The sequence below is a fragment of the Acanthochromis polyacanthus genome, chromosome 22 (assembly GCF_021347895.1).
Source record: "Acanthochromis polyacanthus isolate Apoly-LR-REF ecotype Palm Island chromosome 22, KAUST_Apoly_ChrSc, whole genome shotgun sequence".
NCBI lineage: Eukaryota > Metazoa > Chordata > Actinopteri > Pomacentridae > Acanthochromis > Acanthochromis polyacanthus.
In genome coordinates this window covers 30578867-30599377 of record NC_067134.1, presented here as the reverse complement: position 1 = coordinate 30599377, position 20511 = coordinate 30578867, and the positions used below count along the sequence as shown (strand labels likewise).

General features: G+C 36.6%; 1 protein-coding gene across 4 annotated transcripts in view; it reads right to left on the bottom strand.

Moving 5' to 3' along the window:
* Window positions 1–1613: 1613 nt before the first annotated feature.
* The window catches only part of LOC110947574 (protein NLRC5-like), a 29970-nt gene continuing 11072 nt past the window's right edge, over window positions 1614–20511 (bottom strand). For 2 of the 4 annotated variants that reach the window (XM_051943461.1, XM_051943462.1), the window contains exons 4-10: window positions 20378–20445; window positions 18168–18605; window positions 16373–17990; window positions 15993–16256; window positions 11597–12031; window positions 4931–5371; window positions 1619–2213 (exon numbers count right to left, since the gene is read on the bottom strand). In XM_051943461.1, the coding sequence (XP_051799421.1) occupies window positions 1781–2213; window positions 4931–5371; window positions 11597–12031; window positions 15993–16256; window positions 16373–17990; window positions 18168–18558 (3582 nt within the window). In that variant the 5' untranslated portion in view covers window positions 18559–18605; window positions 20378–20445 and the 3' untranslated portion in view covers window positions 1619–1780. Of the gene's footprint in view, window positions 2214–4930; window positions 5372–11596; window positions 12032–15992; window positions 16257–16372; window positions 17991–18167; window positions 18606–20377; window positions 20446–20511 lie in introns of all 4 variants that reach the window. The other 2 variants (XM_051943463.1, XM_051943464.1) reach the window with 2 other exon arrangements.

Below are 20511 nucleotides of genomic sequence, written 5' to 3'. Positions count from 1 at the left end.
AAGCCATCATGAAAAGTTCCATCTCTGAACTCACATTAACAAATAAAATATTGATGCAAAACTCAACCAGTGATATTTTCTGAACCACATGTAGCTGAATGTCACAATAATACACACAGAACACCAAGAATACTTTGATATAAAATAACTTGGTCACAAGAAAATGGAAAGAAATGTATTTCCATTGAACTTTCAGAACTGAGCAGCTTTGACAACTTGAACACAAAAACTGAAACATTAGTAAATAATCTGATCCAAGTCAAACAGAGTTCTGCAGTTTATAAACTCTTCTCCAATATATACACAGAAAATATATGTATATATTTAATAAGGGCATATTTGTCATCTTCAGACCCACTTGCAGACATAAATGTAGCTTTGGAGGAGACTTGTCATGTAGTTTGCCTGTCATTTCTTTGGGAATTATCACTGCATCAGATTATTGAGGATGACAGCAGCAGAATAGAACCAAATCCACTCATCTGTTGGATAGTGGGATGTTTCTAGTGGGACATTTTCATACCTGGACATATATTTAATGCTAATCTCATCCACTAATGTGACCAACACTTCACTGCTAAATTTATCATCATGAAGGAAAGTGTTTGATAGGACAAAATGGATCTCTGCTTTGTGTTCCACTGAGAATAAACTTCAAGACCAAAGTCACAGCTGGACTCTGACAAAGTTCAAGTGTGACAACATGAATATTTAGAGTGACTGATGAAGAGTTTACCTTCAAGCATCTCTCAATAAGTAGGAGGACAATACACTGAGTTGAGTTTGTGGAGACTGAAAATGATGTCAGATGCTTTTATTCAAAAGAATTGATCTTATTTATTTATAAAGAAGCATTTTGAAACTCCACAACTCTGTTCTACTTGGATCATTTTTGTTTTTGTGGTAAAAATTGTCACATCTGCTCTATCAGTGATGAAAGATAAAAGAAAATAACTTGGTGTTCATTTTTGTGATCAAGTATTTCAAATTAAAAGTATTCTGTGTGTAGTTTTGTATTATTGTGACATTCAGCTACATGTGGTTCAGAAAATATGAGTTGACTTCTGGATTATCAGAATTTAAGCTCAAAGATGAAACGTTTCATGATGACTTTAACTTTATTCATATTTCAACTCACTCAAAATGAGAAACTATTTCATTACTTTTCCAATATTCCAGATTCTGAATCAATGACATGAAGAGAAATAAAACTGAACATTTCTGGAAGCCTCAGATTTCACTGAGTGAAAAAATTCTGCTGAAAGATGGTCAACAGGACATTTTTAAACTACTTTGATCGCAGAAGATATTTGACACAGAAACCTAAAATTTCACACAATCCGTTTTACAAATTTATATTCAATAATAATTTGTTTTATCTAAACGGAGATATTTAATCAGAAGACCTCTGATGATTTGAGATGGAAGAACCCTCTAGAAACTGATATAAATGACTTCACTTTATATCCTGTTGGCTTGTTTCATCTATAATACAGCCAGTTTAATGAACTGATCATACATGTATAGAAATCTCAGACTCAAAGACAAAAAGTAACTAAAACACTAAATAAATACAGTGGTGGAAAGAGAACAATGTTTCCCTCTGAAATGAGCAGAGATGAAACAGAACTGAAATATGACCCCATGTGGATAAAGTCAGAATGTAGAAATATAAAAGTGATGACAAAGAAATATGACTGAAATGTTTCAATCAGTACAATGACATCAGAATTCATGGATTTCTCCTTGTATAGACTGAATGGTGTAAAGTAGAATTCATTTACCTGAGCTGTGAGATATAAGGCAGACACTGCAGGAAACTCCTCACTTCACTCTCTTCATGTGACCAGCCTGTCAGACGCACTTCTTTCTTCTTTGATTGGAGTTTCAGCACTTCCAGGAGGATGGAGGTCTTTCTCTCTGAGAGGTTTATGAACCAGAATGCAGGAGCTGACTGGAAAACTGACTGTAATGATGGAAGGACTCTCAGACCTGTTTTAGTCTCATAGTCCTTCACATGAGAGAACAGATCCAGCAGGAAATCACTCTGAGATTTTCCATCCATGGAACATGAAGGAAATCCTTCATATCTGCACACTGATGATAACAGCTCCAGTATCTTCTCTCCTGTCTGCTGTTCTCTCTCTGCTGCTGCACAGAACAGATTCACAAACATCCTGGTTGTTTCATCAAGAGGTAACTTCTTCTGAACTCTGTAAAATGAAGAGAAAAACATGTTTTAATGATTTCATCTCAGTCATAGAAATACAACTCCACATGAGGAATGATTCCTGTTTTCATCAGTGCAGTAACAGATGCTTTACAGGTTACAGATTTCATCTTCAAACTCTTGAAATACTCACAAACCCAATACCACCTTAAATGTCACAGTTTTTTCATTTCCTGTCTTGTGTTTCTGTTTTTCCATAAAGAGGTATTAACATGACTGAATAGTTGTCACTGAGCTGCAGCTCTTTTTATCCACATCTTTTCATTCTTCTCATACAGGTACCAGACTGTCACATGTTTCCAAAGTGTTGCAGGAAATATTTCTACATCAACAGATAAACTCACATTCTTCTCTCTGCTTCATTGCTTCAGTCAGTCAGTGACCTTCATTAAGTTCTATCAACTCTTTCATATTCATGATCAGTTGACTAATAACATGACAAACAATGGACATGAAAATAACACACCGTCTTAATAACTCAATATACAGTTAATTTAATCAGCAATTTATCATGAATGATGACATAAAATATCGAAATCAAATAAAAAAATGTGGGTTCATTCCATACCAACTCATCCATTTTTTTGTTACATTTTTGCTCCAATATCTCTAATTTGACAAGTTTTTTTAAAGCATAAAATATGGACGTTTGAAAGATTGTAGGTGATCCATCTTTCCTGAGAAAAATGCTTTAGTTTAATGATGGACCGTCGATCCAGTTTCTGCAGGTTCTTCTGCACACTGAAAATTCAGGCTGTTTGGACAACAATATCTCAGGAATTATTAAAGTTAAAAACCTGAAATTTTTACTGTTTTCCTCATGTCATTAAGTCAGGATTGTTCATACTGAAAAAGTATTTTTAAAAACTGTCTCTGATGGTGGGTGAGCAGACATATGAAAAAGGAAAAATTGAAGCCATCATGAAAAGTTCCATCTCTGAACTCACATTAACAAATAAAATATTGATGCAAAACTCAACCAGTGATATTTTCTGAACCACATGTAGCTGAATGTCACAATAATACACACAGAACACCAAGAATACTTTGAATATAAAATACTTGGTCACAGAAATGGAAAGAAATGTATTTCCATTGAACTTTCAGAACTGAGCAGCTTTGACAACTTGAAACACAAAAACTGAAACATTAGTAAATAATCTGATCCAAGTCAAACAGAGTTCTGCAGTTTATAAACTCTTCTCCAAATATAACACAGAAAATATATGTATATATTTAATAAGGGCATATTTGTCATCTTCAGACCCACTTTGCAGACATAAATGTAGCTTTGGAGGAGACTTGTCATGTAGTTTGGTGTCATTTCTTTGGGAATTATCACTGCATCAGATTATGAGGATGACAGCAGCAGAATAGAACCAAATCCACTCATCTGTTGGATAGTGGGATGTTTCTAGTGGGACATTTTCATACCTGGACATATATTTAATGCTAATCTCATCCACTAATGTGACCAACACTTCACTGCTAAATTTATCATCATGAAGGAAAGTGTTTGATAGGAACAAAATGGATCCTCTGCTTTGTGTTCCACTGAGAATAAACTTCAAGACCAAAGTCACAGCTGGACTCTGACAAAGTTCAAGTGTGACAACATGAATATTTAGAGTGACTGATGAAGAGTTTACCTTCAAGCATCTCTGCAATAAGTAGGAGGACAATACACTGAGTTGAGTTTGTGGAGACTGAAAATGATGTCAGATGCTTTTATTCAAAAAGAATTTGATCTTATTTATTTATAAAGAAGCATTTTGAAACTCCACAACTCTGTTCTACTTGGATCATTTTTGTTTTTGTGGTAAAAATTGTCACATCTGCTCTATCAGTGATGAAAGATAAAAGAAAATAACTTGGTGTTCATTTTTGTGATCAAGTATTTCAAATTAAAAGTATTCTGTGTTTAGTTTTGTATTATTGTGACATTCAGCTACATGTGGTTCAGAAAATATGAGTTGACTTCTGGATTATCAGGATTTAAGCTCAAAGATGAAACGTTTCATGATGACTTTAACTTTATTCATATTTCAACTCACTCAAAATGAGAAACTATTTCATTTCTTTTCCAATATTCCAGATTCTGAATCAATGACATGAAGAGAAATAAAACTGAGCATTTCTGGAAGCCTCAGATTTCACTGAGTGAAAAAATTCTGCTGAAAGATGGTCAACAGGACATTTTTAAACAACTTTGATCGCAGAAGATATTTGACACAGAAACCTAAAATTTCACACAATCCATTTTACAAATTTATATTCAATAATAATTTGTTTTATCTAAACGGAGACATTTAATCAGAAGACCTCTGATGATCAGAGATGGAAGAACCCTCTAGAAACTGATATAAATGACTTCACTTTATATCCTGTTGGCTTGTTTCATCTATAATACAGCCAGTTTAATGAACTGATCATACATGTATAGAAATCTCAGACTGAAAGACTAAAAGTAACTAAAACACTAAATAAATACAGTGGTGGAAAGAGAACAATGTTTCCCTCTGAAATGAGCAGAGATGAAATAGAACTGAAATATGACCCCATGTGGATAAAGTCAGAATGTAGAAATATAAAAGTGATGACAAAGAAATATGACTGAAATGTTTCAATCAGTACAATGACATCAGAATTCATGGATTTCTCCTTGTATAGACTGAATGGTGTAAAGTAGAATTCATTTACCTGAGCTGTGAGATATAAGGCAGACACTGCAGGAAACTCCTCACTTCACTCTCTTCATGTGACCAGCCTGTCAGCTCCACTGGTTTCTTCTTTGATTGGAGTTTCAGCACTTCCAGGAGGATGGAGGTCTTTCTCTCTGAGAGGTTTATGAACCAGAATGAAGGAGCTGACTGGAAAACTGACTGTAATGATGGAAGGACTCTCAGACCTGTTTTAGTCTCATAGTCCTTCACATGGGAGAACAGATCCAGCAGGAAACCACTCTGAGATTGAAAATCTTCATCATCATCCACGTATTCTAAAGGAAAGGCTCCATATCTGCACACTGATGATAACAGCTCCAGTATCTTCTCTCCTGTCTGCTGTTCTCTCTCTGCTGCTGCACAGAACAGATTCACAAACATCCTGGTTGTTTCATCAAGAGGTAACTTCTTCTGAACTCTGTAAAATGAAGAGAAAAACATGTTTTAATGATTTCATCTCAGTCATAGAAATACAACTCCTCATGAGGAATGATTCCTGTTTCATCAGTGCAGTAACAGATGCTTTACAGGTTACAGATTTCATCTTCAAACTCTTGAAATATTCACAAACCCAATACCACCTTAAATGTCAGAGTTTTTTCATTTCCTGTCTTGTGTTTCTGTTTTTCCATAAAGAGGTATTAACATGACTGAACTGTTGTCACTGAGCTGCAGCTCTTTTTATCCACATCTTTTCATTCTTCTCATACAGGTACCAGACTGTCACATGTTTCCAAAGTGTTGCAGGAAATATTTCTACATCAACAGATAAACTCACATTCTTCTCTCTGCTTCATTGCTTCAGTCAGTCACTGACCATCATTAAGTTCTATCAACTCTTTCATATTCATGATCAGTTGACTAATAACATGACAAATAATGGACATGAAAATAACACACCGTCTTAATAACTCAATATACAGTTAATTTAAATCAGCAATTTATCATGAATCATGACATAAAATGTCGAAATCAAATAAAAAAATGTGGGTTCATTCCATACCAAATCATCCATTTTTTTTTACATTTTTGCTCCAATATCTCTAATTTGACAAGTTTTTTTAAAGCATAAAATATGGAAGTTTGAAAGATTGTAGGTGATCCATCTTTCCTGAGAAAAATGCTTTAGTTTAACCCCTTAAACTTCAGTGTACCGCCGGCGGTACACCTACTAATTTGCATAGGAATTTCAAGAATGTCCGACGGCTGCAAACGCGATTATACAAACACTATACGCCGATGGAAAGCTTAGATTCTCATGAATCCGCCGGTATAAACCACTTTCAGATGTGATTACCACAGCGGGTGAGAAAAACACATTTGTCCGACAAAAACGAATATCCATCCATCCGTTCTCTATACACTGTTTGGACAACAATATCAAGAATTATTGAAGTTAAAAACCTGAAATTTTTACTGTTTTCTTCATGTCATTAAGTCAGGATTGTTCATATTGAAAAAGTATTTTTTTAAAAACTGTCTCTGATGGTGGGTGAGCAGACATATGAAAAAGGAAAAATTGAAGCCATCATGAAAAGTTCCATCTCTGAACTCACATTAACAAATAAAATATTGATGCAAAACTCAACCAGTGATATTTTCTGAACCACATGTAGCTGAATGTCACAATAATACACACAGAACACCAAGAATACTTTGAATATAAAATACTTGGTCACAAAAATGGAAAGAAATGTATTTCCATTGAACTTTCAGAACTGAGCAGCTTTGACAACTTGAAACACAAAAACTGAAACATTAGTAAATAATCTGATCCAAGTCAAACAGAGTTCTGCAGTTTATAAACTCTTCTCCAAATATAACACAGAAAATATATGTATATATTTAAGAAGGGCATATTTGTCATCTTCAGACCCACTTTGCAGACATAAATGTAGCTTTGGAGGAGACTTGTCATGTAGTTTGCTGTCATTTCTTTAGGAATTATCACTGCATCAGATTATGAGGATGACAGCAGCAGAATAGAACCAAATCCACTCATCTGTTGGATAGTGGGATGTTTCTAGTGGGACATTTTCATACCTGGACATATATTTAATGCTAATCTCATCCACTAATGTGACCAACACTTCACTGCTAAATTTATCATCATGAAGGAAAGTGTTTGATAGGAACAAAATGGATCCTCTGCTTTGTGTTCCACTGAGAATAAACTTCAAGACCAAAGTCACAGCTGGACTCTGACAAAGTTCAAGTGTGACAACATGAATATTTAGAGTGACTGATGAAGAGTTTACCTTCAAGCATCTCTGCAATAAGTAGGAGGACAATACACTGAGTTGAATTTGTGGAGACTGAAAATGATGTCAGATGCTTTTATTCAAAAAGAATTTATCTTATTTATTTATAAAAGCATTTTGAAACTCCACAACTCTGTTCTACTTGGATCATTTTTGTTTTTGTGGTAAAAATTGTCACATCTGCTCTATCAGTGATGAAAGATAAAAGAAAATAACTTGGTGTTCATTTTTGTGATCAAGTATTTCAAATTAAAAGTATTCTGTGTTTAGTTTTGTATTATTGTGACATTCAGCTACATGTGGTTCAGAAAATATGAGTTGACTTCTGGATTATCAGAATTTAAGCTCAAAGATGAAACGTTTCATGATGACTTTAACTTTATTCATATTTCAACTCACTCAAAATGAGAAACTATTTCATTACTTTTCCAATATTCCAGATTCTGAATCAATGACATGAAGAGAAATAAAACTGAACATTTCTGGAAGCCTCAGATTTCACTGAGTGAAAAAATTCTGCTGAAAGATGGTCAACAGGACATTTTTAAACTACTTTGATCGCAGAAGATATTTGACACAGAAACCTAAAATTTCACACAATCCGTTTTACAAATTTATATTCAATAATAATTTGTTTTATCTAAACGGAGATATTTAATCAGAAGACCTCTGATGATTGAGATGGAAGAACCCTCTAGAAACTGATATAAATGACTTCACTTTATATCCTGTTGGCTTGTTTCATCTATAATACAGCCAGTTTAATGAACTGATCATACATGTATAGAAATCTCAGACTCAAAGACTAAAAGTAACTAAAACACTAAATAAATACAGTGGTGGAAAGAGAACAATGTTTCCCTCTGAAATGAGCAGAGATGAAACAGAACTGAAATATGACCCCATGTGGATAAAGTCAGAATGTAGAAATATAAAAGTGATGACAAAGAAATATGACTGAAATGTTTCAATCAGTACAATGACATCAGAATTCATGGATTTCTCCTTGTATAGACTGAATGGTGTAAAGTAGAATTCATTTACCTGAGCTGTGAGATATAAGGCAGACACTGCAGGAAACTCCTCACTTCACTCTCTTCATGTGACCAGCCTGTCAGATACACTGGTTTCTTCTCTGATTGGAGTTTCAGCACTTCCAGGAGGATGGAGGTCTTTCTCTCTGAGAGGTTTATGAACCAGACTGCAGGACCAGACTGGAAAACTGACTGTAATGATGGAAGGACTCTCAGACCTGTTTTAGTCTCATAGTCCTTCACAAGGGAGAACAGATCCAGCAGGAAACCAGTCTGATATTGAAAATCTTCATCATCATCCATGTAATATAAAGGAAATCCTTTCATATCTGCACACTGATGATAACAGCTCCAGTATCTTCTCTCCTGTCTGCTGTTCTCTCTCTGCTGCTGCACAGAACAGATTCACAAACATCCTGGTTGTTTCATCAAGAGGTAACTTCTTCTGAACTCTGTAAAATGAAGAGAAAAACATGTTTTAATGATTTCATCTCAGTCATAGAAATACAACTCCACATGAGGAATGATTCCTGTTTCATCAGTGCAGTAACAGATGCTTTACAGGTTACAGATTTCATCTTCAAACTCTTGAAATACTCACAAACCCAATAACACCTTAAATGTCAGAGTTTTTTCATTTCCTGTCTTGTGTTTCTGTTTTTCCATAAAGAGGTATTAACATGACTGAATAGTTGTCACTGAGCTGCAGCTCTTTTTATCCACATCTTTTCATTCTTCTCATACAGGTACCAGACTGTCACATGTTTCCAAATGTTGCAGGAAATATTTCTACATCAACAGATAAACTCACATTCTTCTCTCTGCTTCATTGCTTCAGTCAGTCACTGACCTTCATTAAGTTCTATCAACTCTTTCATATTCATGATCAGTTGACTAATAACATGAGAAATAATGGACATGAAAATAACACACCGTCTTAATAACTCAATATACAGTTAATTTAAATCAGCAATTTATCATGAATCATGACATAAAATGTCGAAATCAAATAAAAAAATGTGGGTTCATTCCATACCAAATCATCCATCTTTTTTACATTTTTGCTCCAATATCTATAATTTGACACAAGTTTTTTATAGCGTAAAATATGGAAGTTTGAAAGATTGTAGGTGATCCATCTTTCCTGAGAAAAATGCTTTAGTTTAACCCCTTAAACTTCAGTGTACCGCCGGCGGTACACTTACTAATTTGCATAGGAATTTCAAGAATGTTCGACGGCTGCAAACGCGATTATACAAACACTATACGCCGATGGAAAGCTTAGATTCTCATGAATCCACCGGTATAAACCACTTTCAGATGTGATGACCACAGCGGGTGAGAAAACACATTTGTCCGACAAAAACGAATATCCATCCATCCGTTCTCTATACACTGTTTGGACAACAATATCAAGAATTATTGAAGTTAAAAACCTGAAATTTTTACTGTTTTCCTCATGTCATTAAGTCAGGATTGTTCATATTGAAAAAGTATTTTTAAAAAAACTGTCTCTGATGGTGGGTGAGCAGACATATGAAAAAGGAAAAATTGAAGCCATCATGAAAAGTTCCATCTCTGAACTCACATTAACAAATAAAATATTGATGCAAAACTCAACCAGTGATATTTTCTGAACCACATGTAGCTGAATGTCACAATAATACACACAGAACACCAAGAATACTTTGAATATAAAATACTTGGTCACAGAAATGGAAAGAAATGTATTTCCATTGAACTTTCAGAACTGAGCAGCTTTGACAACTTGAAACACAAAAACTGAAACATTAGTAAATAATCTGATCCAAGTCAAACAGAGTTCTGCAGTTTATAAACTCTTCTCCAAATATAACACAGAAAATATATGTATATATTTAATAAGGGCATATTTGTCATCTTCAGACCCACTTTGCAGACATAAATGTAGCTTTGGAGGAGACTTGTCATGTAGTTTGGTGTCATTTCTTTGGGAATTATCACTGCATCAGATTATGAGGATGACAGCAGCAGAATAGAACCAAATCCACTCATCTGTTGGATAGTGGGATGTTTCTAGTGGGACATTTTCATACCTGGACATATATTTAATGCTAATCTCATCCACTAATGTGACCAACACTTCACTGCTAAATTTATCATCATGAAGGAAAGTGTTTGATAGGAACAAAATGGATCCTCTGCTTTGTGTTCCACTGAGAATAAACTTCAAGACCAAAGTCACAGCTGGACTCTGACAAAGTTCAAGTGTGACAACACGAATATTTAGAGTGACTGATGAAGAGTTTACCTTCAAGCATCTCTGCAATAAGTAGGAGGACAATACACTGAGTTGAATTTGTGGAGACTGAAAATGATGTCAGATGCTTTTATTCAAAAAGAATTGATCTTATTTATTTATAAAGAAGCATTTTGAAACTCCACAACTCTGTTCTACTTGGATCATTTTTGTTTTTGTGGTAAAAATTGTCACATCTGCTCTATCAGTGATGAAAGATAAAAGAAAATAACTTGGTGTTCATTTTTGTGATCAAGTATTTCAAATAAAAAGTATTCTGTGTTTAGTTTTGTATTATTGTGACATTCAGCTACATGTGGTTCAGAAAATATCACCAGATGATTTCTGGATTATCAGAATTTATTTGATTTAAGCTCAAAGATAAGATGTTTCATGATGACTTTAACTTTATTCATATTTCAACTCACTCAAAATGAGAAACTATTTCATTTCTTTTCCAATATTCCAGATTCTGAATCAATGACATGAAGAGAAATAAAACTGAACATTTCTGGAAGCCTCAAATTTCACTGAGTGAAAAAAACCTGCTGAAAGATGGTCAACAGGACATTTTTAAACAACTTTGATTGCAGAAGATATTTGATACAGAAAACTAAAATTTCACACATTGACTTTTAATTTTTTGATGTTTAATGATACTTTTCTTTTAAAGCAAAGATAAAGCAGAAGACCTCTGATGATTTGAGATGGAAGAACCCTCTAGAAACTGATAAAAACTATCAGTTTATATCCTGTTGGTTTGTTTCATCTATAATACAGGAACAGTTTTATAAACTGATCATACATGTATAGAAATCTCAGACTCAAAGACAAAAAGTAACTAAAACACTAAATAAATACAGTGGTGGAAAGAGAACAATGTTTCCCTCTGAAATGAGCAGAGATGAAACAGAACTGAAATATGACCCCATGTGGATAAAGTCAGAATGTAGAAATATAAAAGTGATGACAAAGAAATATGACTGAAATGTTTCAATCAGTACAATGACATCAGAATTCATGGATTTCTCCTTGTATAGACTGAATGGTGTAAAGTAGAATTCATTTACCTGAGCTGTGAGATATAAGGCAGACACTGCAGGAAACTCCTCACTTCACTCTCTTCATGTGACCAGCCTGTCAGTTCCACTGGTTTCTTCTCTGATTGGAGTTTCAGCACTTCCAGGAGGATGGAGGTCTTTCTCTCTGAGAGGTTTATGGACCAGACTGCAGGAGTTGACTGGAAAACTGACTGTAATGATGGAAGGACTCTCAAAAACCTTTCACTCCTAACATGTTGGTACAAATCGAGATAGAGGTTACTTAAGTCAGTTTGATGAGGGAACAATGAGAGGAGCACATTCACTACATTTGGGAAGCTTTGCTCATCGTGAAGTGCTGCCTTCAGGCATAAATCCAGTAACAGCCTCCTTTGTTGCCTCTCCAGTGTCCCATGGAATTGCTCCTGGTTCACCAAACCTGGACTTCTGTTGGTCATCCTAAAGCTGCATCATAATAAATGTAATAACAGCATTAATAATAATAAAAACGATAATATCAAACACTTTTCTCCTCATATACAATAAAAACACAAACAGAATTTCAGCTTGATGTACTAGTTTTCATTTTACAATGTGCAAATGAAGAGAAAAATATGAAGACTTGTGAATAGCAATGATCCTTTATCAAATCAAGAAGTTGGAGTTATTTATTTTGAAAGAATTCTGTTTATCTTTTCATTCCAGCCCGTAAATTACCAAAATACGAATGTTCTGAAATGTGATTCTTAATTAAACTCATTGTGCATCTTATTGCACCTGCAATGTTTTATCTGACACATCTTCAGCAGAATTTCTGAGATTCTACAACAGAAAAAGTACAAATACATCAGTAGATATTAGCTCAGAACCATAGACAACAAGGCCAGCCTGAGGCTTGATTCTACAAAGTTTAAGTTCATTAGCAGTATGATTTACCACTCATCACAGAACAACAGATCTCTCTGAACACCCAATTTTAAACTGGGGATGGGGCCGATCCGACCCAGTATTGGTATCTGGTCCTAATATTAACAAAATTCACGGATCGGAAATTTCTGATCCTACCCCTGGAGATTTCCGATCCATGTCTGTGCTTTAATATTGTCTGCTGAAATGACTCCACAAGTGATTCCCTGCTGCTCTGCTAGCTGACTGCAACATGTTGAATGGATTTCCTGAACGGAACGTGTCTCAGTGACACGCAGAGTAATAAGACCCGCCTCCATTCAGGAAATCCATTCCACAATAACTTTCAGTTCTTTTTTTTCAGAAAAAAAAGAAATAAAAATTATTGTGTTAATAAGAAGACATGATGAATGTTTTTGAGAAAACCCATTCCACACTTGCAGCCAGCTAGCAGGCGAGCACTGAGCAGCACTGTGGCTGACAAACTTCTCATTACAACATTTCTGCTGTGTGGAAATATGATATGTACGAATGTGTGCATGTATTTCCCAAATGGCAACTTTAGGTCAGTATAAGGTCAGAAAAGGAAGTCAGAAAAACAGGAAATCCTGTGAACAGGAAAATCCCATCCTGAAAATAGATATGTAACTGTGGAGGTACACACGTGGACAAAATTGTTGGTACCCCTCAGTTAAAGAAGGAAAAACCCACAATTCTCACTGAAATCACTTGAAACTCACAAAAGTAACAATAAATAAAAATTTATTGAAAATTAAATAATCAAAAACAGCCATTACTTTTGAATTGTTGATTAACATAATTATTTAAAAAAACAAACTAATGAAACAGGCCTGGACAAAAATGATGGTACCTCTATAAAAGATTGAAAACTATTTGACCAGAGTGACATGATTAACTCAGGTGTGTCATTTAATTGACATCACAGGTGTTTCCAAACTCATAATCAGTCAGTCTGCCTATTTAAAGGGAGACAAGTAGTCACCCTGCTGTTTGGTGAAAAGGTGTGTACCACACTGAACATGGACAACAGAAAGCGAAGGAGAGAATTGTCCCAGGACATCCGAAAAAAAATGATAGACAAACATCTTAAAGGTAAAGGCTATAAGACCATCTCTAAACAGCTTGAAGTTCCTGTGACAACAGTGGCTCATATTATTCAGAAGTTCAAGACCCACGGGACAGTAGCCAACCTCCCTGGACGTGGCCGCAAGAGGAAAATTGATGACAAATTGAAGAGACGGATCGTTGGAATTGTATCCAAAGAGCCCAGAGCAACCTCCAAAGAAATTAAAGGTGAACTCCAAGGCCAAGGTACATCAGTGTCAGATCGCACCATTCGTCGTTGTTTGAACCAAAGTGGACTTCATGGGAGACGACCAAGGAGGACACCACTGCTGAAAAAAACTCATATAAAAGCGAGACTGGAATTTGCAAAAATGCATGTTGACAAGCCACAAAGCTTCTGGGAGATTGTCCTTTGGACAGATGAGACCAAACCGGAGCTTTTTGGTAAGGCACATCAACTCTATGTTCATAGACTCAAAAAGCAAGCATACGAAGAAAAGAACACTGTCCCTACGGTGAAACATGGAGGAGGCTCAGTAATGTTTTGGGGCTGCTTTGCTACATCTGGCACAGGGTGTCTTGAAAGTGTGCAAGGTACGATGAAATCTGAAGACTATCAAGGCATTCTGGAGAGAAATGTGCTGCCTAGTGTCAGAAAGCTTGGTCTCAGTCGCAGGTCATGGGTCTTCCAACAGGACAACGATCCAAAACACACAGCCAAAAACACCCAAGAATGGCTGAGAGAAAAGCGTTGGACTATTCTAAAGTGGCCTTCTATGAGCCCAGATCTGAATCCCATTGAACATATGTGGAAGGAGCTGAAACATGCCATTTGGAGAAGACACCCATCAAACCTGAGACAACTGGAGCTGTTTGCTCATGAGGAGTGGGCCAAAATACCTGTTGACAGCTGCAGAACGCTCATTGACAAATACAGAAATCGTTTAATTGCAGTGATTGCCTCAAAAGGTTGTGCAACAAAATATTAAGTTATGGGTACCATCATTTTTGTCCAGCCCTATTTCATTAGTTTGTTTTTTAAAATAATTATGTTAATCAACAATTCAAAAGTGATGGCTGATTTTAATTATTTGATTTTCAATAAATTTTTATTTATCGTTACTTTTGTGAGTTTCAAGTGATTTCAGTGAGAATTGTGGGTTTTCCTTCTTTAACTGAGGGGTACCAACAATTTTGTCCACGTGTGTACCTATCCACTAGATGTATTTTTCTTGCATGTAAATGTGCTGTATCTGGAAATCGCCCGCTTGGTTGATGGTCATGAATGGGCCACAACATTGTCACATGACAGCACTTTCAGCTTGACAGTCTGGCAGATGTGTCGGGCCAACATGGCGGCTAGGTTGCAAATTTTCTCTTTTATTTCAAAAACACGTAAGCAACAAATATTTCTTTAAGCCAGATCTCTACACTCTGCATCAAATTTGCATAAAGTAGAAGTCAAGTCTACTTTATGCAAATGGGTAAACACACCGGCTCGCAGCTTGAAACAAACCGCATGCTGGTCCAATTGCAGTGCATTTCCAGCTGTAATCCGATGTGTTTACTCAGAGCTCATTTGCATAAAGTAGACTTGACTTCTACTTTATGCAAATTTGATGCAGAGCATAGCGATCCGAGGCATCCCAAAACCTTCATCAAATGTCTAAACTAGCCATTGATGAACTACAATGAGGACAGATTCAGCTACTGCAGCTTATTTCTCACCTCAAATGCTTTCACAAATACTTTTCGTTGAAATGCTTTCAAAATAAAAGAGAAAGTATGAGGAGGAGCCCCCATGTTGGTCCGGCACATCTGCCAGACTGTCAAGCTGAAAGCGCCGTTATGTAACGATGTTGTAGCCCATTCGTGACGTCAACCAAGTGAGTGATTTTCGGATGAAGCACATTTACATGAGAGAAAAATGTATAGGACACTTGGCTCAAGGGTTTCAAATTGACTGTCAATTTTTATTAAATCCAAGACAGATACACATAAAGAGTAAACTTCTCAAACACTAAAACTCTCCAAATAAAATACAAAGGGCTGCTTCATCTGATCAGCACAAATTAAGTCTACTGGCTCTTGTAGCATTCACAAATCAATATCAAACTTACTTGTAGAGAGGAGTTTATTACAGTCTCATATAAAATCAACTATAATTATAATAATATCAAAGCAAGCAGAGCTCTGGTATCGGAATAGTAGCAGTATTGGCAGATTTTCAAATTCAGGTGTCGGAATTGGATTCGAAGTGAAAAAATGTGGATTGTTGCATCCCTACTTGAAACCACATGATTAAGTCAACTTATTAAAAGCACCATTGTTGTGACATGATTGGTGTGAGGACAACTCTAGACAGAAGGACTTACATTCCAACATTGACAGATGGGTTAAAACATGAAATCTCTATTAGACTAAAGCTACATACCTGAGTGAGCTGACGTATGGCAAAGCCTCTATTAGGGACTCACAGAGACTCTGGCAGACAGGAGTTTCTCTGTCCCAGTAGAGGCAGATATTGACCTTTGTTGTCATCCTCTTCATGACTTCCACAGCTCTTTCAAACAGCTGTTTTTTACCCTCCACTGGAAGGTGCAGCTGATTTTCAACAAGGCCAAGTAAGCTTACAAAGTCCATCTGTTCTTCACTGAGAAGGAAAATCTTCCACAGCTGCTGTGGCAAAAGGTCGCACCTGTAGTTTAAAGAATAACCTCATGATCAAACAGATCCTCAGTATATCATTCTCATTATATTGTATGTTGTAACCTGAGCAGTAATGTGACTCTAAAAACACACACTCACTCATACCATTTGACATTTTGAAGGCATCCCAACAGTTGTCTCATTCCTTTCTCTGATATCGTGACATCATCAAGGTTCAACCATATTTTCCGTTCCTTAGACTGACTGACCACATAGGCCACAGCACACCAGGGGTAAGGATCAAGACTCTCTCCACAGAGGTCAAGACGGTAGTCCAGTTTCTCTAGAAGGTAGATGCATGCCTCTGGACTCTGGGACTCATACAAGCACTGGCATAAGAACAACGTGTCGACATCAAGCCCACTGTCTTCAGTGTCAACCACATCTGGGACTAATGTGGTTATGAGCTCCTTGAAGAACCAGTCAGATGTACCGTTTAGCTCCTCAACTGGAACCAGACACTTCATCCAACTTGGGCTCTTCTTGTTCAACAGTCGACACATGAAAGGGATCAAATGTTTCATGTGTTTCATCTCCTCAGTGAGGCTCTGCTGAAAAACATTCCTGATTTTATCAGGACTCTTTAAGAGCCACACGGCTGCAAAGAACTCCTGCAGTGTGTAATGGAGGAATGCGTGTCTAGTTTCTGTTTCAGTAGGGCTGACACTGATAAAAAGTGGTTTCAGGAAGGAAAGGACACAGCTGTCTTTACAGGACACTTCAGTCAGGCTCACAGTTTTTTCCTGAGTTGCATAAAAAGCTGTTTCAGCCAAAGACAGTATTTCTTCTCTCTTGGTTTTGATGAAGGTGTTTAGATCTTTCTTTGTTTTGTTGCTGTTTATCTGAAGGCAGTAACGAGCAATGTCAATGTAGATTTCTGTTACAGTGCATGGCTGCGGAGAGTGTTCTGATGAAGAGCAGGCAGCCACCATCAGAGCATACATTGGTACATGGCAAAGAGTCAGCAACTCCAAGCTGCTCAAAACCTTCTGCGCTTCACCGAGCATTGCAGATAAGTAGGACTTTATGGTCTGCTCATTAAATCCTTTCACCTCCACTCTGAGACAGTCCTCAGAGAAGAAGTGTTCCTCATCATCTGGTCTGCATGTTATGATGATCTTTGCATCAGGTAGTAGGTCTTTCTCTACAAGCCTCTGCACCACTGATAGAGACAGATCTGTGATGCCATCAAAAATGATGGTAACATTGTCAGAGTTACTCTTTATATCATGTAAAACCTCATCCACGCCTCCATCTGGTTCACTGAACCTATTAAAAAGAAGATCCTCCAGGGTCATAGCGGGTGTGGTTTGGGACATTTTCCTCATGTCAAAGTAGAACATGTAATCTAACTCCTTGTTGTCCTTTTCTGCCCACAGTCTCAACATTTCATGAACGACTGCTGTCTTTCCAATTCCAGGCTTCCCGACCAAGAGGATGTCTTCCTGTGTTTTCAGAAGGTCAGTGGGGGAAATTTCTGGTTTGTCCTCAGGAATGTATGTCCTCAGTTTCTTAGGTCGACTCATCTTACTTTTCTTTCTCTTCCATTTCTTGATTTTAGATAGAGATGGGCTTTTCTGTGTGTCCAATACAAGTGAGGTGTATGACAGATCAGGCCTCCTGTTTTCTTCAAACAGTTTTTTACTTGCATTCCAAAACTCTTCAGATAATTTTTGTGCTTTAAACTTCAACTTTTTCTGATATCTGTGGCACGGTCTTGGTCCTAAAATAAAATAACAGTAAGAAAATAAACGTAATATGACAAAACCACAGTTTTCTCCTGAACTCTTGTTAAATTTCAAATATTTATACACAGACACAATAAAATGCATTATGTAGAATTGCTAAATTTAGTAATAAGAAATGTGACACATTTGAAGCAGAATTTTCTTCACAATACCTTGCAGGTAGTCCACATCCATTTGCGTTTCTTCCTTGAAAGAAAAGCAGCTGATCCAGTAGTGAAGGTCAAACTTCTGGGTTCCAGTGGAAGCTCCAGTGTTTTTCTCAGAGAGAGGAGGCGGCCTCTCTAAAGTCCTCTTCCTCGTCACGTCAATAATTGTGAGTAACTCGTAGCAGGCTGCTTCCCCCTTTTTTATGACCGAGTCCAGGATTTTTCTGGTTCTATCGAAGTCATCACGCTCTGTCTGTATTTTGCTGAACTCCTCATCACTGAGAACTCCTTTCTGATACAAGTTCTCCAGAATCACAGAGAGATTCTGTAATTTTCTCACAAGGTGCCTTCTGGCTCTACTGACATAATTTAAGGCGGACTCTGATGTACAAGCCATGTTTCCTGACTCCTGTGAGTTTTGCACACAGACCCAACATCAATGACCTGCAGAACAAGACACCAGATTAACAAATGTTCAATAATTACTATGCCTGTGATGTATCAGATGTTACTCAGGAACTTAGATGAAGCAATATTTGCAGTTCAACATCAACACTTAAGGCTTCATTTCTATCATTTAGCACGTTGCTACCAAGAAGCAATAATTATATTCTTCCACCGTCTCATGACTTCCACTCATCGGCACTTACAGTACACAGTCGTTCAAAGCAACAATCTTTCACAACACTCATATTGCATTCTGCTCAGACTAAACAATAGCGATAGAACACATTTTAGATTTAGAAAAATATGCGATTGAGTCACCACAACATCATCTTGAAGCTACCGACGCTAAAAACTAAAGCACAACTGCTGGAATGAGCAGAAAAACAACACAAACTGCCTCTCCTCGAACACCACTGCTGTGTGCTTCTTTGTTAATGGAATAACAGGATCTGAACTGACCTGGAACTCAAAAAAAAAAAAAAAAAGAAATCAAGCTTTAAGGTGCAGCTGTCATGTGAGGACCTGCTTGTAAGATAGATTTTTTTTCTATGAAAAGCATAGGACCTGTAATACCCCAGGAGGCTCTGTGCACACAAAACATACTAGAGCTTGTTTGAATCATAGTTTGGGTCATTGGTTCTGCTTCTATGGCACAAATGTAGGACAAACAGCTAACATTCATCATTTTTCAGATCCACACCTACCGGACCCCCCGACAGTCCAGAACCCATGTTTGTATTCCTGATAGAACAAGCGCACGCCTCAAACTACGGGAAAGAGCTCCTGGGGCTAAAACGTTATCAACAGTCGTATTAATTGCATATACATGTAACCTTCTTATTCAAATGGATCACAAAGCTGTGAAAAGGAAAAATAATTGCAAACAAAAACATTACACAAGGACATCCGAGTTAAATGCAGGTGTCTACTGATATGTTATTTTTAAGCCAGATAAAGATTTTGAGTAATCAATCAAACTGATAATCTATATTAGGAAACAATACACATTTGCAGTAAAAATGAAAACCTTTTTCAAATTTGGAATAACACAAATTTCAACACAAACCTTCACTGAAACGTTTTTGTATAATTATGTTCTACATACGTCTGATTAATGGGCCAGGCCAATAACCAGTCCATAACTAATTCAATAATAGATATCCATGTCCTACTGAAGAATATGCTACCAAAATGGGAAGGTAGGGATCCAAACAATCTTATTCTGCAATCAGAAAAACTACACTAATCCTGTCTGTAACACAGGTAAAACACCTGGTTGAATCTGTGGCTTTTGAGGAAGTTTAAAAGTTGTCAAACCCACCAGGGTTGTCACTTTGAGGCTGAGTGCTGAAACACACTATTCACCACACCAAAGACTCTAACAGCTCCAAGAAAAGTTAATACTGAACATCTCTGAACTGTTAAGTCTCACATAGTAATGCTCTACAGGTCTGACCAATAAACTGTAGTTTGCTGTGGACGTGTTAATATGCATTTGATAATGTGTACATTTTGTTCACATCAATGATTCATGTTCAAATCATGTTTACATTTCTTATTATTCATCTGCAGTGTTTAATTCATTTGTGAATATTGTGAAACAGAAAATTGGCATGTTATTGTGTGGAATGTGTTCTAAACATAGATTCATGGTTTTATTGTCAAACTAAAATGTTTGAAGACATCAAAACAAGTTTACCACATTTGTAAGAACACCATCACACACAGCTCCATGCAGACTGCTCAGTAAATCAGAGAGAAACACTTACACATCAGCCTCAAAGTCTCCTCTGATGACAAACTATCAGCTGCTCAGCATCTTTAGAATGAGATTTTCCTTATGAGACAAAAACAAGAAAAATATCACAGTAAAAAACTGTAAGACAATAATAATAATAATGTC